At 54.2% G+C, this 20788-nt stretch overlaps 1 protein-coding gene across 1 annotated transcript in view; it reads right to left on the reverse strand.

The window, feature by feature from the left end:
• Nucleotides 1-20788, reverse strand: part of CFAP46 (cilia and flagella associated protein 46) — a 96783-nt gene that overhangs the window by 22457 nt on the left and 53538 nt on the right. Inside the window, exons 28-39 of the mRNA XM_052661027.1 lie at nt 19844-20033; nt 18858-19057; nt 17437-17604; nt 16689-16838; nt 13429-13577; nt 12506-12604; nt 11634-11766; nt 10831-10977; nt 9104-9304; nt 8914-9020; nt 7650-7826; nt 6823-6958 (exon numbers count right to left, since the gene is read on the reverse strand). Coding sequence (XP_052516987.1) covers nt 6823-6958; nt 7650-7826; nt 8914-9020; nt 9104-9304; nt 10831-10977; nt 11634-11766; nt 12506-12604; nt 13429-13577; nt 16689-16838; nt 17437-17604; nt 18858-19057; nt 19844-20033 — 1857 coding nt within the window. The remainder of the gene's footprint in view (nt 1-6822; nt 6959-7649; nt 7827-8913; nt 9021-9103; nt 9305-10830; nt 10978-11633; nt 11767-12505; nt 12605-13428; nt 13578-16688; nt 16839-17436; nt 17605-18857; nt 19058-19843; nt 20034-20788) is intronic.

The following is a 20788-nucleotide window of genomic DNA, read 5'->3' on the forward strand; positions in this document are numbered from 1 at the left end:
TCTCTTCCGGCTCGTCAGTCAGTTGCTCTTCCTCAGGTTTTACGTGATGGAACCGCAGAGCACGTGCTGTCTGCAGGCTGTGTCCATCCTGGGCGTTGTTCCGTCGCTCAGCCATGTCAGACTCTCTGCCACCCCACGGACTGCAGCGCGGGGCGCGTGTCCGTGAGTCCCTTCACACGGAGGAGCTGCACTCTGCCGAGGCCGCCTGCCCGCCTGCTCCCACACCCCCAGTGTGGGGCTGTGGCAAACAGCGCTGAAGTGAGCGTTCGCACACACGTCTGTGTGGGACACACGCCCGGGAGCGGGGTGGCTGGGCCACACGGAGGCATGCCTTCACTCTTCACGAAACCGCCAAACCGTTCCCGACGTGGTCGCTATGCTGTCCGCACCGGCAGCCTAGGGGGGCTGTCCCAGTTTCTCAGGTCCTGATAACACTTGATGTAGTTGGTCCTTCAAGTTGTAGCCGTGTTAACAATTGTGTGGTGGTTTTTCCCTGACTCACTAATAAACTTGCCGTCTTCTCTTGTGATTATTTACCATCCACTTACTTTCTTTGAAGAAAGGTCTATTCAGATGTTTGGCCAGTTATTATTGGGTTGCTTATTTAACTTATATGCAGAGTACATCATGAGAAACGCTGGGCTGGAAGAAACACAAGCTGGAATCAAGACTGCGGGCAGAAATATCAATAACCTCAGATATGCAGATGACACCACCCTTATGGCAGAAAGTGAAGAGGAACTAAAAAGCCTCTTGATGAAAGTGAAAGAGGAGAGTGAAAAAGTTGGCTTAAAGCTCAATATTCAGAAAACTAAGATCATGACATCTGGTCCCATCACTTCATGGGAAATAGATGGGGAAACAGTGGAAATAGTGACAGACTTTATTTTTTGGGGCTCCAAAATCACTGCAGATGGTGACTGCAGCCATGAAATTCAAAGACGCTTACTCCTTGGAAGGAAAGTTATGACCAACCTAGATAGCATATTGAGAAGCAGAGACATTGCTTTGCCAACAAAGGTCCATCCAGTCAAGGCTATGGTTTTCCCAGTGGACATGTATGGATGTGAGAGTTGGACTGTGAAGAAAGCTGAGCGCCGAAGAATTGATGCTTTTGAACTGTGGTGTTGGAGAAGACTCTTGAGAGTGCCTTGGACTGCAAGGAGATCCAACCAGTCCATTCTAAAGGAGATCAGCCCTGGGATTTCTTTGGAAGGAATGATGCTGAAGCTGAAACTCCAGTACTTTGGCCACCTCATGTGAAGAGTTGACTCACTGGAAAAGACTCTGATGCTGGGAGGGATTGGGGGCAGGAGGAGAAGGGGACGACTGAGAATGAGGTGGCTGGATGGCATCACCGACTCGATGGACATGAGTTTGAGTGAACTCCGGGAGATGGTGATGGACAGGGAGGCCTGGTGTGCTGCGATTCATGGGGTCACAAAGATTCGGACACGACTGAGCGACTGAACTGAACTGATGTCTATTTTGAAAGTTCTTTACATTAATATATTCTAGATACAAGACCTTTGTCAGATAAATGATTTGTAAATATTTTCTCCCAGTTGGCAACTTGTCTTTGCGTTTTCTTAATGATGTCTTTTGAAGAGCTGAATCCAATTTATAAATTTTTTTTTGATGGATGATTTTGGTCTCATGGGTAAGAAAGATTTTGGTCTCATTTGCTACACTTTAAGGCTGCAGAGGCGTTTTCCTATGTCTTCTTCTGAAAGTGTCACGGTTTCAGCTCTTACATGGAGCCCTGTGACGAATCTTGAGCGGGTTTTTACACGTAGTGTGAGGGATGAATGGAAGGGTAATTCTGGGGGATGAACGCCCAGTTGCTCCAGCAGCTTTGTTTTAAAGGTGAGTCCTTCTTCACTGAACTCGCTTTGCCCCTTTGCAGAAAGTCAGTTTTCTTTCTGTATGCATGTGTGTTTTTAGATTCTCTGTTAAGTTCCACTGATGTGTAATTTTACGTTAAAACCACACTATCTTGATTCCCATAGCTTTACAGTTCTGTTCAGTCACTCAGTTGTGTCTGACTCTTTGTGACCCCATGGACTGCAGCATGCCAGGCTTCCCTGTCCATCACCAACTCCCGGAGTTTACTCAAATTCATGTCCATTGAGTCGGTTGATGCCATCCAACCATCTCATCCTCTGTCATCCCCGTCTCCTGCCTTCAAACTTTCCCAGCAACAGGGTCTTTTCCAATGAGTCAGTTCTTCATATCAGGTGGCCAAAATAGCGGAGTTCCAGCTTCAGCATCAGTCCTTCCAGTGAATATTCAGAGTTGGTTTCCTTTAGGATGGACTGGTTGGATCTCCTTGCAGTCCAAGGGACTCTAAAGAGTCTTCTCCAACACCACAGTTCAAAAGCATCAATTCTTTGGTGCTCAGCTTTCTTTATACTCCAACTCTCACATCCATACATGACTACTGGAAAAACCACAGCTTTGACTAGACGGACCTTTGTTGGCAAAATAATGTCTCTGCTTTTTAATATGCTGTCTAGGTTGGTCAAAACCTTTCTTCCAAGGAACAAGTGTCTTTTAATTTCATGGCTGCAGTCAACATCTGCAGTGATTTTGGAGACCAAAAAAATAAAGTATGTCACTGTTCCACTGTTTCCCCATCTATTTGCTATGAAATGATGCCATGATCTTAGTTTTCTGAATGTTGAGTTTTAGGCCAAATTTTTCACTCTCCTCTTTCACTTTCATCAAGAGACTCTTTAGTTCTTCTTTGCTTTGTGCCATAGGGTGGTGTCATCTGCATATGTGAGGTTATTGATATTTCTCCTGACAATCTTGATTCCAGCTTGTGCTTCCAGCCCAGCGTTCCTCATGATGTACTCTGCATAGAAGTTAAATAAGCAGGGTGACAATATGCAGCCTTGACTTCCTCCTTTTCCTATTTGGAACCAGTCTGTTGTTCCATGTCCAGTTCTAACTGTTGCTTCCTGACCTGCATATAGGTTTCTCAAGAAGCAGGTCAGGTGGTCTGGTATTCCCATCTCTTTCAGAATTTTCCACAGTTTATTGTGATCCACACAGTCAAAGGCTTTGGCATAGTCAATAAAGCGGAAATGGATGTTTTTCTGTAACTCTCTTGCTTTTTCCATGATCCAGCGGATGTTGGCAATTTGGTCTCTGGTTCCTCTGCCTTTTCTAAATCCAGCTTGAACATCTGGAAGTTCACGGTTCATGTATTGTTGAAGTCTGGCTTGGAGAATTTTGAGCATTACTTTACTAGCATGTGAGATGAGGGCAATTGTGCAGTAGTTTGAGCATTCTTTGGCATTGCATTTCTTTGGGATTGGAATGAAAACTGACCTCTGCCAGTCCTGTGACCACTGTTGAGTTTTCCAAATTTGCTGGCATATTGAGTGCAGCCCTTTCACAGCATCATCTTTTAGGATTTGAAATAGCTCAGTTGGAATTCCATCACCTCCACTAGCTTTGTTCGTAGTGATGCTTTCTAAGGCCCACTTGACTTCGCATTTCAGCATGTCTGGCTCTAGGTGAGTGATCACACCATCATGATTATCTGGGTCATGAAGATCTCTTTTGTATAGTTTTTCTGTGTATTCTTGCCACCTCTTCTTAATATCTTCTGCTTCTGTTAGGTCCATACCATTTCTGTCCTTTATTGTGCCCATCTTGGCATGAAATGCTCCCTTGGTATCTCTAATTTTCTTGAAAAGATCTCTAGTCTTTCCCATTCTACTGTTTTTCTCTATTTCTTTGCATTGATCCCTGAGGAAGGCTTTCTAATCTCTCCCTACTATTCTTTGGAACTCTGCATTCAGATGGGTATATCTTTCCTTTTCTTCTTTGCCTTTCGCTTCTCTTTTTTTCACAGCTATTTGTAGGCCTCCCCAGACAGCCGTTTCGCTTTTTGCATCTCTTTTTCTCGCGGATGGTCTCGATCCCTGCCCCCTGTGCGATGCCACGGGCCTCCTCCATCCATAGTTCTTCAGGCGCTCTGTCTATCGAGTCTAATCCCTTGAGTCTATTTGTTACTTGCACTGTATAATCGTAAGGGGTTTGGTTGAGCTCATACCTGAATGGTCTAGTGGTTTCCCCTACTTTCTTCAAGTTAACTCTGAATTTGGCAATAAGGAGCTCATGATCTGAGCCACAGTCAGCTCCCGGTCTTGTTTTGGCTGACTGTATAGAGCTTCTCCATCTTTGGCTGCAAAGAATATAATCAATCTGATGTCGGTGTTGACCATCTGGTGATGTCCGTGTGTAGAGTCTTCTCTTGTGTTGCTGGAAGAGGGTGTTTGCTATGACCAGTGCGTTCTCTTGGCAAAAGTCTATTATTAGCCTTTGCCCGGCTTCATTCTGTACTCCAAGACCAAATTTGCCTGTTACTCCAGGTATTTCTTGACTTCCTAGTTTTGCATTCCAGTCCCCTATAATGAAAAAGACATCTTTTTTGGGTGTTAGTTCTAGAAGGTCTTGTAGGTATTCATAGAACTGTTCAACTTCAGCTTCTTCAGCATTACTGGTCGGGGCATAGACTTGGATTACTGTGATATTGAATGGTTTGCCTTGGAAATGAACAGAGATCATTCTGTCATCTTTGAGACTGCATCCAAGTACTGCATTTCGGACACTTTTGTTGACTATGAGGGCTACTCCATTTCTTCTAAGGGATTCTTGCCCACAGTTGTAGATATTATGGTCATTTGAGTTAAATTATTCACCCATAGCTTTACAGTAAGTCTTAAAATCAGGTAATGTTAGGCCTCCAACTTTATTCTTTTTCAAAGTTGTGTTGGCTATGTTAGGCCTTTTAAATTCCACATAGATTTAAAAGTCACTTTGTCAATTTCTATTTTAAAAAACCCTGCAGAATCTTGATTAGGATTGTAGATAATTTATGGGGGAAAGTGACATCTTAATAACATCAAGTCTCCTGAGCCATGAACTTAATATACCTTTCCATTTCTTTAGGTATCGTTTAATTTTTCTAGCAATGTTTTGTGGTTCTCAGGGTATGAGTTTTCGCTTTCTGGGCCGGATTTCATCTGTATGCTGTCATATTTAATGTACAGTTGACCATCATTAGTGTCTGGAGATATACAATTGCTGTTTGCGCACTGGTCTTGCATCGTGCAGCCTTGTTAAGCTCACTCCTTAGTACCAGCAGCCGTATTATTCTGTAGATTGCACAGGGTTTTCTACACAGACAGCCACATTATCTGTGAACAAAGACAGTTTCACATGTTCGTTTCTAATCTGAATGCTTTCGTTTCTTTGTCTTGCCTGATTGAATTGGCTGGAACTCTAAGAGCATTCTGGATCGAAGTGGTGGAGGACACATCGCTGTCTTATTCCTCATCTTAAGGAAACAGCACTCAGTCTTTCAACATGTGGTGCCCTTAGTCAGACGGAGGAAGGCCACGTCTATTAACAGTTTGCTAAGAGGTTTTGCTTTTTTTTTTTTTAAATCAGGAATGGATGTTGGATCTTGTTAAATGCTTTCTTCTTATCCTTGTTTTCTTTTGGTTGCTCTGGGTCTTCTGCTGCTGTGCACAGGCTTCCTCTAGCTGTGGCGAGCTGGGGTTACTCTCAGTTGTGGTCGCTTCTCTTGTTGCAGAGGCTCCAGGCGCGCAAGCGTCACAGCACTCAGGCCAGCAGTCGTGGCACACGGATTTAGTCGCTCCACGGCAGGTGGAATCTTCCTAGACCAGGGATCAACCCCCTATCCCCTGCGTGGATGGGTGGATTCTCATCTACTATACCACCAGGGAAGTCCAATAATGTTTAATTTTTAAAAATATCTGGTGAACCAAATTGATTGACTTTTGAACGTTACACAAGTCCTGGGATCAACCTGGTATATTATCCTTTTTACACATTGTTGGACTTAATTTCCCAAATTTTGTGTAGAATTTTTCTATCTATGATCATGAAGAACTGTCAATAGGGTCTTTCTTAGTATCTTTATCTTGCTTTGGTATCACACTGACACCAGCCCGACAGGAGAGCTGGCATGTCTTCCCTCCTTTTCAATTTTCCCAAAGAATCTACACAGAACTGGTATGATTTTTGCCTTCAGTGCTTGCTGGTATTCTCTAGTAAATTCATATGGGTCTGACATTTTCTTCATGGAAAAACTTTTAACTACAAATTCAATTTATTTGATAAATTGAGGGCTACTCACATTATCTGTTTCTTTTTGACTGAGCTGTGGTCGTTTGTGTCTTCCAAGGAATTTTCTACTTCATCTCCCGTGTCAAGCATATGGCATAAAGTCTTTCATGATATTCCCTTATTATCGTTTCAACATGTGGAGTCCATGGTGATGTTACATGGCTTATTTCTGAGCTTGGTAATTTATATCCTTTCTCTCTTTCTAATCAGTCTGACCAGAAGTTTACCAATTTATTGATCTCCTTAAAGAAACAGCATGTGGCCTATTGGCTTTTCCAGTTCTCAGTTCTCTGTTCCATTGGCTTCCATTGTGGTCTTCAATTTCTCTTCTTCTACTTACTTTGAGTTTGGTTTGCTCTTTCTACTTTCATGTTGAGATAAGTGATTTAGGTTTTTTTTTTCTCTTCTCACACAAGTATTTGGTGCTACAAAAGCTCCCCTAAGTGTTGCATTAGAGATTTCTTACACAGTTTGATACGTGGCCCCTGCCCTGACCACACATACACTATAGTTCAAAATAGTTTCCCTTCTGATTTTTTCTCTGGCCCACAGTTATTCTGGTGTATGCTATTTACTTTCCAAATATTTGGTCATCTCTCCCATAGCTTTCTGGGATTTTTTAAAATTGAGGTAAAATTCACATAATGTCCTTACGTCATGAAGGGACAGTAAGCTCTGGACGCTGAGAAACAGGTCCACCGCTCCAGCCACGGCTCTCTGGGCCAGGTCGTACGCTTCCAAGTACCATGCAGTTCTCTGCTCTTCGTATTTCTCACTTAGGGCACACAACCTTAATCAGAAGAAGAGTGGCATTTAGAACAAAACCGTCAAAGCGACACACTGTCAGCACTAAGAATGTGCAGCATGCAAGTTTCATGTAATTACAGTGTATATTTCATTAGCACTTCCAATCTTATAATGAGGTGTTTTACCCGGAAAGATCATCTCGGTCTATCTGGAAGAGAGATGGAGGCCTGGAGGACCGCGCGCGCAGTCTGAAGCTGGTGTGGAGGCGCCGCGGCTGCGCTGCAGTGCCGGGGGCCGGGCGGGCCCCTCACTTCCCTGCCCGTGTCTGAGTGTCCCCAAGCCCTACAAGGACCCCACCGGCTTCGGCGACCACAGCTGCTAGCTGGGGGCTCCCAGGCAGCGTGTGCCTTTTCCCTCATAAAGGCTACTTGTAATGCCTGGCCTTTGGTTTGCTTGCTGTGTTTTGAACCCCTGCATGGACCCCAAGGTGGGGTGGCCCTGGGTAGGCGGGGGGGAGGGGGGGAGGGCAGATGATGGGAGCGGTCAGGGGAGGTGACGGCACTGCTGGGGGCGGGCAGCTCCTGGCCTCTGAGGTGACACCTGTGTGGTTGAGTGTGAAAAGGCGTGCATGTCCACGCCTGAGCAAGATGTGGAGCGGCGCTCGCGTGCCCCGGGCTGGGCGGGAGGCTGCATCTGCGCGCTTCCCTGGGGCAAGGAGCACAGCAGGCCCCCACCTCTTCAGGCGGGCCCGCTCCAGCTGAATGTCCATGCACTTCTCCTTGCGGCCAATGCTGACAAACTTCTCCTCCACCTCCAGCAAGCGGCCGTCTATTTCCAGCATCAGAAACAAGTTCTGCAGGGGGTCTCTGTCCAGCTGCTCCTGGACCGCTTTGATCTGGAGGCTCACACACCTGCGGGGGTGGGGGCGGGGGCATCGCTGCGACTGATGGGCAGGACCGCCAGCCACCCACCACCAGCTCTGCTCTGGGAAACCGGAGGGGCACCTTCGGGACAGCACACTTCTCTCCACACCACAAGCCACGCCGTTTGGTGACAATGCCGTAAAGTTAGAAACTAACCTCTCCCCACCCCAGGCACTCTACATCCCCCTGAAAATTCAAATCCCTCTCTTAAAGAACTCTGGGGAAGAAAAGAAAACCAGGTGGAAATGAAGCCTGTTCATATGTCAAACCTGCATCTGGGGCTCCAGGTGCATTTGCTGGGGGGACCAGGGCCCCACCAGAGGTGGGGACAGAACAGCCGTGAGGAACCCTCTCCCAGCACAGGAAGCACTCAGCAGAGAGTAGGGGAGAAAAGAAAACCCCAGTCAGGCAAAAGTGGCGGTGCTCTGGTTGGGAAGCAGCAGCTGCTCTGTGAAGGCGGGAGCGGCAGGTCTGCCTCGACAGGCAGGCCTCGGGCCGGCTCTGTGCGCTCCTAGAGAGAGGCCAGGGCAGGTGGAGCTGGGACCACGGGAGGCTGCTTTCCAGAAGACCAGTGGCCGGCCAGGACGACAGCCGAGGGACGGACTGCTCGTCTGGGTGCGCACGTTCCTGCCTGGAGGCTGTCCTGTGGCCTCCCGCCCCTCGGGCGTCTGCAGAGAGCTTGATGCTATGTCCGTGGACCGGACGCTCGGGCCAAAAACTGGAGGGGAGAGTGGCAGGCAGACTGACAGACCCCAGGAGGAAGCTGACCACCTGGGGAGCCCCAACCGACTGTGGGGAGAGGAGCGGCTGGACCTTCCCCAGCCTTAGAGGCTTCCTGGACGTTGAGCCACCTCTGAGGAGCTGAGAGACCAGGGACAAACAAGCCACCAGCCTGCCCGGTCCTAAGAGAGAGGCTGGCTGCCAAGGAAGGGATACGGGAGGCGGCTGCGGACACAGGGCCTTGTCCTAAGAGTCTCTGAACTTCACAGGCTCGAAACATGACTTAGAGTTAATAGTGGAAAGAAGTATACCACAACTTTCATGGTGATTAACATTCTTCCTCACAGAAGGTTACCTGGCTTCCAGGTCTGTGGTCAGGAATTCCAATATGGGCATTCGGTTTGGTCTCTCCTTCTTGAGTACGTTGAAGGTGTCTATGAGTTTCTGGAATAGCTTGCAGACCTGGGGCAGGCCCGGCGGAGTCACCGTGGCCCTGCCACCCCCCCACCTGCAGGTCCCCCGCCCCGCACGCAGCAGCCCCTCACCAGGGTCTCTCTCCTCTCACCCTCTGCGGACAGCAGCGTGTCCGCCAGGGTCAGGGTGGACTGGTACCAGAACTCCTCGCTGCCTCCCAGGCGCTGGGCCTGCTCCACCATCCGCTGAGCCTGCCCGTGCTTCTTCTCCTTGTTGGCGAGCTGTGCCAGCAAATGCAGGCATCTGGCCTGTGCGAGAGGGTCGCCCAGCTCCTGCAAAGGAGGTGCGTGGACGGGGGATGGAGTGGGGGAGAGGGCGAGAGAGACAGAGAGAGAGAGACAGAGAGAGACAGAGAGAGACAGAGAGAGACAGAGAGAGAGACAGAGACAGAGAGAGAGACAGAGAGAGAGACAGAGAGAGACAGAGAGAGAGACAGAGACAGAGAGAGAGAGACAGAGAGAGACAGAGAGAGAGACAGAGAGAGAGAGAGACAGAGACAGGCAGAACATGGAGGTGGGAGAGAGACGGAGCCGGAGAGAGGCAGAGGCGAGCGAAGGCGCCGTGCGGGTGCCTGCCCGGGGATGAGCCTCCAGGACGGGGCCCCAGCGCCGAGCTCAACGCCTGTGCGTGCTAAGACCCGCTCTGCAGAGTCTAAGCAGCCCCTCTGGCAGCAGGAGGGCTGGGGAGCCGCCACGGGGAGGTGCGGACAGTGCGTGGAGCACTCTTTCGTGGGTCTGAGGGAGGCTGACTGGGAAAGCCCCGGATGCTCAGGCGCAGGCCGGGGGACGGGGTCGTGGTGCCCGGGGCCGTGGGAGCCGGCTCGCAGCCCCGCCTCCTCGACCTCCTGCACCCCCTCCAGGTACCCCCGCGCCCATCCTGGCTGATCCCCTCCACCAGCCGCACGGCCGTCTCAGTCCCTCCCCTGGCCACGCGGTCCCCCTGGCTTGAGACACAGAGCTACAGGTGCTCCTCTCCCGAGGGCTCTGTTACAAAGCAAGGGCCAACTCGAGCAGTTCTGCAGCCCTGCCTCCCCTCCCAGGGAATAATCCTGAACGCCGCACGGAGACGGAGCTGCCCACCGGGGGCCCCGGGAGCCACCGACGCTGCAGCCCAGCCGCCCCCTCGGGGAGGGAGGGACGCACGGGGTGGCTCCGCTCCGCACTGGGCCTTCCCAAGGCACTGTCCTCGTGGGCACGGAGCCCAGGGAGAGGGTCTCAGTCGGGCTGGGGAGAGGAGGCAGGAGCAGACACAGGAGCTCCCTCCCGGGGGAGCGGCCAAGCTGCCTCACGAAAGCCAGCGGACAGCAGGGACCTGAGAGGCTGAGCCTCCGCATGCAGTGAGCCTTTCCGAGAGGCCCTGGCGAAACCCAGGCTTCCAGGAGACCTCCAAGCGGCCAGACACCCGCAGGGCCCACACGCAGGAGCAGAACAGAGCTCCGGAGCAGGCTGGGGTCCTGGGACGCCATCTGCCTCTAAGAACAAACCGAAGCCCTCGGCCTCTTGAGGGCCCCATCGTCCACACGCACCGTGAGGGGCCCGCTCAGAAACACACGCGGCCCCGCAGCCCAGGAGGAAGACAGGCCGCAGCACAGCCCCGCAGCAGTTACAGAAAACGGGCCGTAATGAAGCCAGAGGAACAGACAGACAGCGCACGTGGACAGACCACCACAGTCAGACGGAGGCTGCCGAACAGTCTCCAGCACAGAAGAGCCCTGCCTCCAGCCGAGCAGGGGCCTGGGGGGCTGCTTCTGGGGGAGGGGGCCCCACAGGTGCAGTGGGCCCGGCAGGTGCAGCCTCACCTGGAAGGCCAGATATGCCTCTGACAGCAGCAGCCGCGCAGGCTGGTACAGCTCCATCTCCAGCAGGACTTCGGCCTTGAGGGTCCACAGCAGCGGGAAGGACGTTCCGTCCAGGCCCTTGCCCGTCTCTTCGTTTACCTTCAGGATCTGTAAGACGCGCAGGCCCATGGGGGCCGCGTTGGTGCAGGGCGGGCACCGTTGGCGCGGCTGCCCACTGGCCATGCATGCCCGAGCCCAGTCCCTGCTCCAGGGCCCGTGGCCAGGCTGTCCTCTCGGGACACCCGTCCCTGCTCCCACCAGGCCACTGAGCAGCGCCGGGTGCAGGGGACTCTGCACACCCCGGGGTCCCAGCACCGCCCACCACAAAGCAAGCCCCAGGGACGGCACTGCCACCGTGACAAGTGACCTTGGAGCACACGTGGGGCGGTCATTTCCTTCATAGGCAAGCCCCTCGGGACAAGCCCACTGCGTGCGGCGAGGGCGGGGGCACTCACGCCTCCCAGCTGCTCTGCGCCCACTGCGAGGGATCGCCCTTCCCTTCCCATTGGTGTGGGAGCTCCCACCCCCCACCAGCCACCCCCAGCCTGTCCTCTCTGAACCACAGCTCAGACCCTGCGGTCTCGTCTTCCCTGAGGGCTGGAGGGACAGGGACACGCCCCACCAGTCCCTGGATTTCCCAGGAGCCGACACAAGGATCAGGAGGCCTCGGCCACTAGGATAGGTCCAAGCACAGTGGCTGGAGCTGGGCCTGTCGCCGCCCCCACTGGGCCAGGGGCCAAGCAGCTTCTGCAGAGTGACGCTACCTTATCCTGCGCTACAAGGGGCTTCATCTCTGCCTGTGGGGCCGAAGCGGGGGGCTCAGTCAGTGTTGGCAGACTTTCTTCTAATAGAGGCTCCTTATTTTTCTCCTTTTTCAAGGCAATTTCTTTTCTGCAGCTAATATAAGTAAAACAAGCATTATGCCAAAGAAGAAATACAACAGCCAGAGCACTTGAAAATGTTCAACTTCGGTAGTAATCGAAGAAATACAAAATAGAAAGCCACAACAGGCAACTATCCACTCACATGTTTACACAGTTTGTTTTAAATTCCCCTCGTTTAGCAGCACAGATGACTTCTAGTTTTCCCCATGTGGCCTGTTCTCTCTCCCACACTGTAGGCTCATGAACCAGCTACTAATCTGACATCCCAACCTGGGTGTTTAACATGAATCTCAGGCTTTCTCCAGCCAGAACTCCAGCCCATCCACAAGGCAGGCCCTCCTTCCCTGCTGGGCACCAACCGCGGAGTCCCGCCAGCTCCTGCCTCCTGGGTGCCCTACCTTCCCCCTGTGCCCGGAACACCACCTCCCTCAGCTCTGCCCCCCCAGACCCCGGCACCCGCCCCTCATCTACCACAGCCCTGTACGTGGACATGGGACGCAGGAGGGCCAGTGAGTAATGACCTGCTCCTGGGCCCAGGATGCCCCCAACATCCTGTGGTGGGAGATGGGTCCCGGGGCCCGAGGAGATGCAGCTGAGAGCAGGGCTGGCATGGAGCCCAGGCAGAGGGCGGGGGGGGGCCAGTGCTGCAGCAGGGGGGTCTGTGCCACATGGGGGGTCCAGGAGGGGGGCACCACAGCAGGGGGCCCTGCCGCAGTGGGGGAGGGGGGTCTGCACCAGCCACAGCCTCTCACCTGGCCTGCTCCACGTCGCAGATGTAGGCCTGCCCCACCACCTCCTCGTGGTACGTGGCTGCCTCCCTCAACCTCAACTCGGAACAAGCCAGGGCAAGTCTGGGGATGAGAGGAGCGTCAGGCCTGAGACAGGCTGCCCTGGGCTCAGGAGGCTCGACACAGATTGGCAAATGGAAAAAGAACAGGTAATTTGAGGATGTTTTCAATAATCTTTAAAGCTAAGCCTAGTTCCTAGGGGAAAATAAGAGATGCCGTCACCAGATTTCTCAACACATTCACAGTCTCGGGGTCTCGGGGTCTCCTCCAGAGGTGGAGACAAGGCTGGCGGGGCTCTGACCCCATCACAACCTCAAGCCAACGAGCTGTGCTCTGCCTTCCGTGTGAAACACTCTTATTTTGAAATAATTTGAGGCTTCCAGAAAAGTTACACGAACTCTACAAAGAGTTACTGAACATCTTTCATTGTCCAGGTTCTCTATCTACATATCCAATAATATAAAAATTATACTAATATATATAAATTTTATATATAGCTTAGGAGTGTGTGTAAATATATAAAATTATGTGTGTGTAATTACATAAAATTTTTATACGTGTGTAATTCTTTTCCTGACCTATTTGGGAGTAGGTTGAGGACGCAATACTCCTTTATCCTGCTTATCCTACTTCAGCGTGTATTTCCTTGAAATAATGATACTCTCTTAAAAACCAGGTAGAAATTTAAAAATTAAAAATATTTTTATGTTTAAGTATTTTGATGTATTTGGCTTTACACATCTTAGAGACTTTATTGTTTATATAAATAGTCAACCACAGAATTAATGTTTTAAGATCTGATTTATCTCTATATTGCTTTGGGCAAATTTCCACTTTAGCCATGTATACGTCTCCCAGCTTCCCTGAAATACAGCAGGGGCACCCACCGGAGGTGGTAGAGGTCCTTGAGGCTCTTGCTTTCAACCACGGAGGCTGCGATGAGCGCCCCCAGCTGCAGGGCCGGGACTGCCAGCTCGTGAAGGAACATCTTCTGCAGGGCCTCCGCCAAGCGGTCCAGATAGTACAGGCTGTACGTCTGCGCCAAAAATAGTACAGGCTGTACGTCTGCGCCAAAACCCAGCAAACACGCGAGGTCACAGGAGGACTAGGCCCGGCTCACAGGGCCTCCCCAGGACCTCTGTCCTTCGCGGGGCCACACGCAGGGTGCTGGGCTCCCGAGTGTTGAGGGCGTCACGGACGTGCTCTCTGCCGCCTCCGCTCCGCCGTTAGCTGCACCCCGTCATGCGCAATTTCCTAGACTTTTCAGCACAAGCACAAGATCCTCACGAGAAAAATCTACCTGCTTTCACTCAAATTAGAGTCTTTGTTTTGTTTCTTTATGTAGCCACCAACTGCTTTAAAATTAAGTATAGGCAGAGATGCACTAATACTTCTTATAATGTTGGACTAGGTTTGAAAAAGCAATTATTCTTCAGTGGAAAATTTAAAAATATGGATGAGCAATTTAAAAAGTCCGCTTAAAGCACTGAGGAGTGAACAACTCGGAAAAAATGACTGGGCCACGGCGCGCAAGAAGGAGGGTGTTCAGATGCGTGAACCCAGCGTGTCAGGGCCGTGTGACCTGGGGCGTCGGCTGACAAAGAGGCAGTGGAGAGCCTGCTCGGCACCTCTGACTTTCCTCTGTCGGGTGGAGTCGAGGGCCCACTGAAGGCTAATGCTCCGATCAGGTCCCCAAAGTCTGCGTCTGAGCCTTAAGGGCAATGAAGTACAAGCCCAGTCACATTCAAGCCCAGTGGTGTTTGGTTGGCCTGGAAAGCACGTGGCTTTTTGAGGGACCAATAACTGACAATTCCTGATGAGGCCGCTCAAGGTAGGGGGTGGAGGGAGACAGAAATACTTATAGATTTAACAGACACTAAGAAGACAATAACAGGATATTAGGAACAACATTATACCAGTGAATCTTATATTTCATATTAACAGGAAACATCCTAGAAAAATACAACCCACCAAAATTACTACAAAAACAGAAATTTAAAAATCTAAAGGGTTCTGTAACTATTAAATAAAGTGGATCCATAATTTAATATCTTTCCAAATAGATCTAGGCCCGGAAGTCTTCACCAGGGAATTCTTCCAAACATTTAAGGGAAAAATAACAGCTAATTTTATACAAATTCTTCTCAAGAAGAGCTTAACAAGGAACACTTTGGAATTGACTGAAAGGTCAGTCTGATGCTGTAAGAAAATATGGCACGTGCGTCTGGCCTTGCTCCTGGTTCCATCACTGAGCACCTAGAACCCTCTCACCCCACCTGAGTTCACACCCTCGAGGGGACTCCTGGCCATCCCTGCAGACCTTCAGGAGGCAGGCCGGCGGCCAGAGGGACCAACCACATGGCAGGACAGCGAGACCCTCGGCCCTTCCCCTGATACCTGGGGAGGAGAGGGGCTGGTGGTCAAGTTAGGGACCAACAGCCCACGAGAGGACCGGTCATGCCCTGTCCTGGAACCAACGTGATCCCGCTACGGGACAGGCTTGGAGAGCTTCTGGGCTGATGAGCACGTCCACCTGCCAGGAGGGGGGGGCCTGGTGGCCCCCAGCTCCTCGGGGACAGACACACTCCCGAGTTTGGGACCCTCCAGACCTGCCCTGCAGACCTCCTCGGGCTGTTTGTCTGTATCCATTACAACATCCTTTATAGCAGGCCAGCGTATCTGCTAAGTGAAGCTTCCCCAAGTCTGGGGGTCGTCACAGCAAGTATCAAACCTGGGGAGGGCCCCAGGACCCTGACTGGGGGCCACACTGACAGACATGCAGTGGCCTGGGGACCCGATGCCCATGGCGGGCGTCTGCCGGGGCAGGCCTCGAGGGAGGCCTGATCCCTGGGCCACACTGCCCTGGCGGTTAAGTGTCAGAGCCGAGTTCAGTGGGGTGGTCCCCTAGCTGGTGTCCACGGGGGCGCTGGGCACTGGCTGCTGTGTGGAAACCCAGGCGCCCGGGGAGCGCAGTGGCGGGGGCGCTGGCTGCTGTGTGGAGACCCAGGCGCCCGGGGTCAGAAGCACTGGGAGCAGAAAACAGCTTGGGGTCAGTGTAAGTTCTCACCCCATCCTGACAAGCATGTAGTGAGAAAGGAAAACTGAATACCAATTTTCTCATCAACATAGAGGCAAACACCCCAAACAAAACATTAGCCTGTCGAACCTGATGATAAATGAAATGAATAATACATCTCAACCAAGTTGAAGGAATGAAAGAGAAAAAAAAATTATCATTTGAATAGATAGAGAAAAATATTTAATAAGAATCTGTAGCTGTTTGTGGGGCTTCCCTTGTGGCTCAGCTGGTGAAGAATCCGCCTGCAACGCGGGAGACCTGGCTTCAATCCCTGGCTTGGGAAGACCCCCTGGAGAAGGGAAAGGCTGCCCACTCCAGTGCTCTGGCCTGGAGAAGGCCATGGACTGTGTAGACCGTGGGTTTGCAAAGAGTCAGACACGGCTGAGCGACTTTCACTTTCATAGTTGTTTAAGCAAATAGAAATAAAAGAACTCGCTTAACCAGTGAAGAGTGCCTAAGAACACCCAACAGCATCGGTCACATGAGTCTTGCTAAGACCGGGAGGCCTCGCCACCTGTGGTGTTGAGCTGGAGGCAACCAGGCAAGCAAGGTGAGGCAAGGGAGCAGTGTAACGAGCCCAAGTTAGGGAAGACGTCTGCAGAGGAAGTGCAGATTGTGCGTGCACACGTAAAATCCAAAGAGGCCACGGATAAATTACCAAAATTATCTGGGAGACGAGACAGACACAGAGGAGAAGCCGTGTGTGCACAGAGGCACACGCCTGGGAGCCCAGCTGCTGGTGGAGGCAGGGAGGACCCTCCCTGGCACCAGGGGGGAGTGTGGCCTGCAGACCCCTCGACAGCAGCCCAAGCTTTGAAGCCATACCTGCGGAGCTGTGGGGAAGACCCTCCTGCTGCTTGGAGCACTCAGCAGCATCAGACGCCCTGGGGCGCAGCTGGACCACAGGCACAGGGGTGTGGTCTGCCCGGGGAGCATGCGTGCGGCACAGGTGCCCGCGGAGGGGCCTGGGGAGGGCCTGGGGCCCGACACACTCTCTGGGCCCACAGAAAGTCCAGCAGGCAGGATGCGGGGACGCGGGCCTGGGGGAGAGGCGCTGGGTCCACTCACCGGCTTCTGGATAGTTGACGAGTTGATGGTAAAGTCGCTCTGATCCTGTCTGAATACAGATATGACTTCTTCGGGGCAGGCATAGGAAGCCCACTCTTCGAGGCTTGAGGGCAAGTCTTCGAGGCATTTGCCAGGAGCAGGGCTCTGGAACTGCAAAGCAAGAAGCCAGGCTCTGCTTTGGGAGGTGGAGCTGGAGGCAGACACCCAGGGGGCCCCATGGCAATGGAGGTCGTGGGCCCCGGGCAGGCAGCCCCTCTGGGGATGGGTGTGTGGTGGGGCTCCCTGGAGACACCCAAGCCACAGACGACAGCTGACACCACTTCCCACAGCCACTCGGAGCCTTGTGCCCTGGACACGGCCCCCCCGCCACACATCCCAGCTCAGCAGGGCTGCGGGAAGGAGGCAGGGTGTCTCCCGAGGGTCCAGTCCAGCAGGATGGCCAGGGTGGAGGCAGTCCCTCCAGCTGATGAAGTGACACGCACAGGGCCCCACGGGACGCAGAGAAAGGGCTGCCCTGCCCCACAAGGCCAGCGCTCCGGAAAAGCAGCTGATCACCAGGGCAAAGCCAGACCCTCCCGTGTCAGCCTCCTGACACTTGGGGCAGGGGCACTGAGGCCGCCCCACCTCCCAGGGCAGGAAAGCGGACAGACGAGCCAGGGTGCTCCTCGCCCTTCGAGGCCCAGCCTCTGGCCTAAGGACCTGCAGGGGCGGCTGGGATGCAGCCTGCCGGCTAGGAGGGTGCAGTCACCTGCTTCGGATCCCTCCCCTTGTCCTTGTCCCTCTCCTTGTCTCTGATCTTGTCCTTATCTCTGTCTCTGCTTTTCTCCTTCTCTTTTTTAGGCAACAACAAGTGCGAGCTTGCTACTGCTGAAATTCTACTTTCTGAAGAGGATTTTCCTGCTGTTGAGAAAGAAACCTGTGAAAAGAAATCCAAATTTGCCACGTTAATGTCTGACTGCAGCAGTGAAATCAAAAGATGCTTTCTCCTTGGAAGAAAAGCTATGACCAACTTAGACAGCATATTAAAAAGCAGAGACATTACTTTGCTGACAAAGGTCCATCTAGTCAAAACTATGGTTTTTCCAGTAGTCATGTATGGATGTGAGAGTTGGACCATAAAGAAAGCTGAGCACCGAAGAATTGATGCTTTTGAACTGTGGTGTTCAAGAAGACTCTTGAGAGTCCCTTGGACAAGGAGATCCAATCAGTCCATCCTAAAGGAAGTCAGTCCTGAATATTCATTGGAAGGACTGATGCTAAAGCTGAAGCTTCAACACGTTGGCCACCTGATGCAAAGAACTGACTCCTTGGAAAAGACTCTGAAGCCGGGAAAGATTGAAGGCAGGAGAAGGGGACGACACAGAATGCGATGGTTGGATGGCATCACCGACTCAATGGACTGAGCTTGAGCAAGCTCCGGGGTGGTGGAGGACGGTCTACCGGGCAGCACAGAGTCTGACGTGACTGAACAGCAGTGACAGACGCGGGCTTCCCTCCCGCCATGCAGGTCTGAGAGCAGGCTGAGGACCCCAGGGCTGGGCGCGGCCAGGCCACGGGCACTCAGCGGACTTCCTCCAGGACTCTGGGCCTGCAGATATGCGCGGCTGACCCTTAAGAAGGGTTTGTCAGTCCCATAAAATGAGTTAATGTCTTTAATGAAGAACACACTCCAGTGACTTTTAATGGTTCTCCTAAAAGAACTGCAACTGCATGGGGGGGTAGGGGGCCTGGGGCATTTTGCAGACAAGGACGGCCTTCCTCGTCCTTCCCGATGCCAAATGCCCTGTTGTCCCCATCACATGGCTGGGGGCGGGGGGCGAACTTGCCCCAAGAAGAGAGGCCTGTCCTGCCAACACTGTCCTGCTGGGGGTCACAGCCCAGGGAGGTTCCTGAGGAGACGAGGCCACCAGAAGCTGCCCTGGGGGCCCTGTAGACAGGTGGTAGGAAGGCGGCTATGTGAAGGGGTGCAGAGAAGGCTCTGGAAGCCCAGGGGCAATGCAGTGGGAAAGCAGGGGTTGGAGGTGGTTGGGCAAAGGTGCTGGCCTGAGTCTTGCAGAGGAGTAAGCCCCCTTGAGTCTCCAGAGCAGGGGGCAGGGGGCACTGTGCAGGAGGGGAGGGACGTGGTCCCAGGAGAGACCTAGACCCCTGGGAGCACGGCAGGGGCCTCACCTGCCAGATGCGGTGCAGGAAGGCGTAGGCCTCGAGGCAGTAGTCCTGGTGGCCGGCGCCGCCTGGGGACACCACCAGGGCCAGCAGCGTGTAGGCGCGGGCCAGCGTCTCCAGCTGCCGCACGCTCTGAAGCTCCTGCAGGGAGGGGGCCCCCGGGTCCCCCGGGCCCTCCATGGCCCCCAGAGTGGACACCTGCTCGTCTGGAAGACAGGGCACTGCTGGCATCCCCACTGACTGGCCCAGGGCCCGCTGGCCCCCAGCCTGGGGCTGGTTCTCTTCCAGAGAGGGCAGTGCCCTCCTCCCAGGACTCAAGGTCAGCCTCAGGGACAGGCCTCCCGGGGCTCCCCCAGCCTGCCTGCAGGGACACTGGCCACATCCCAGGCTGGGGTAGAGGTCTGGGCTCTGGGGTCTACTTGGAGCCCCCTACCCACCATGCTTCCCTCTAGCTGGCTGAGCTGGGCGTGCGGACACACCCAGAAGGGGCTCGACACCAAGCGGCCGAGCCCTTGAGCCTCTAGCTGATGCAGACAGGAGGCGGCCCTCTCCCATCCTGAACTCTGCAGGTCTAGGAAGCGGCCGCCTTGGGGCTGGGAATGCTGGTCAGCGGCCCTGGGGCCCTCTGCTGCTCGGGGCACCATCCCCCTGGGGGGGCGGGGGCCGGGGGCGGGGCCCGCCCTCTAGTGACGGCGCTCGCGCTTGCCCCCGAGTGGGCACCCAGAGCAGCTGCTGAGCGGCCACCACCGCCTGACTGGCTCCCCGAAGCGAGCTGGGCTCAGTCCGTCAGCCGCCGCCCTCCCTCACGGTGCTGGGCTGGGCCTCCGGCGCACGGGCTCTAGTGGACGCAAGGATGGGCACCCAGCGAGCGCAGCGGGGCCCTAACCTGGGCAAGCCCGCAGGAAGCGTGCCCGGAAGGGGGATATGGGGACGGCGGTGCCCAGGAGCCCCCAGCGGCGGGTGGCCCGCCCCCAGCCGGAGGCGCCGCTCACCTGCATCCTCCGCGCCCGTGGCCCCCACGCCGGCCGGCTCGGGGACGCGCCCCACGGGGTGCATCCTCAGCAGGATGTCGATCGCCCACTTGAGGTGGAAGACCACGTCTTCCAGAGGGAACTGCCTGTAGTACAGCCACTCGCTGAACTCCATGATGTAGTCCACCTTCTGCCACTGGCTCTCCGGCTTCTTCGGGATCCAACAGAAAAGGCTGGAACGCGCGGCAGCCGCGCGGGAACCGGAGGGCACCGCGGGCGTCGGGTTCCTCCCCCGCGAGAGCAGAGGGCGCCCACCAGGCTCGGCCAGACCGCCACGGGCGACGAGCAGCAGGGCGGAAGGCTGGCGAGTGTCCCCGGCCTCCGCGCCCCGTGGACGCCCCACGGCCCACCCGCCAGGCCCCCGGCAGGCTCCACGTGCCCCTCCTGCCCGCCCCCGGGGCAATGGAGGCCTCAGGGGCTCCCCGCCGGCGCTCTGACCTCTGCGCCGGGGCTCCTCTAGCACGTGGCCCACGGGGCGCGGAGGGCAGGGGAGGTGCTGCACCCGAGGCCTGCCGGCTCAGACCCGACCCCGCGGCAGGATGGCAGGCGCTGCCGCCCCCCCCCCCCCACCCCCGCCCCGAGGAGCCCGCCCATCCTCCACCTGCTGGGCCTCAGACTGGGCCCCACACCCGGCACCTAGGAGGACGTGTGGCTGGAGGGGCAGGAGTCTGAGGGCAGGGGCAGGCACCCGGGTCGGCGGAACACAAGGGCGGGATGGACCAGCTTAGGACACTGCCTGACACTGCCACCTGGCGGGCAGGCGGGCGGGCGGTTGGGTTGGGGGGGGGCGGTGTTGCTGAATGGAGTATGCAAGCCCTGAGCAGGTCCTCCCCCTCACTAGCACATGGGCAGACAGCGGGAGAGGGCGGCCTGGAAGCCAGGTGACACCTGACCATCAGCGCAGAG

Source organism: Budorcas taxicolor, chromosome 23 (genome assembly GCF_023091745.1).
Source record: "Budorcas taxicolor isolate Tak-1 chromosome 23, Takin1.1, whole genome shotgun sequence".
Classification (NCBI taxonomy): Eukaryota; Metazoa; Chordata; class Mammalia; order Artiodactyla; family Bovidae; genus Budorcas; species Budorcas taxicolor.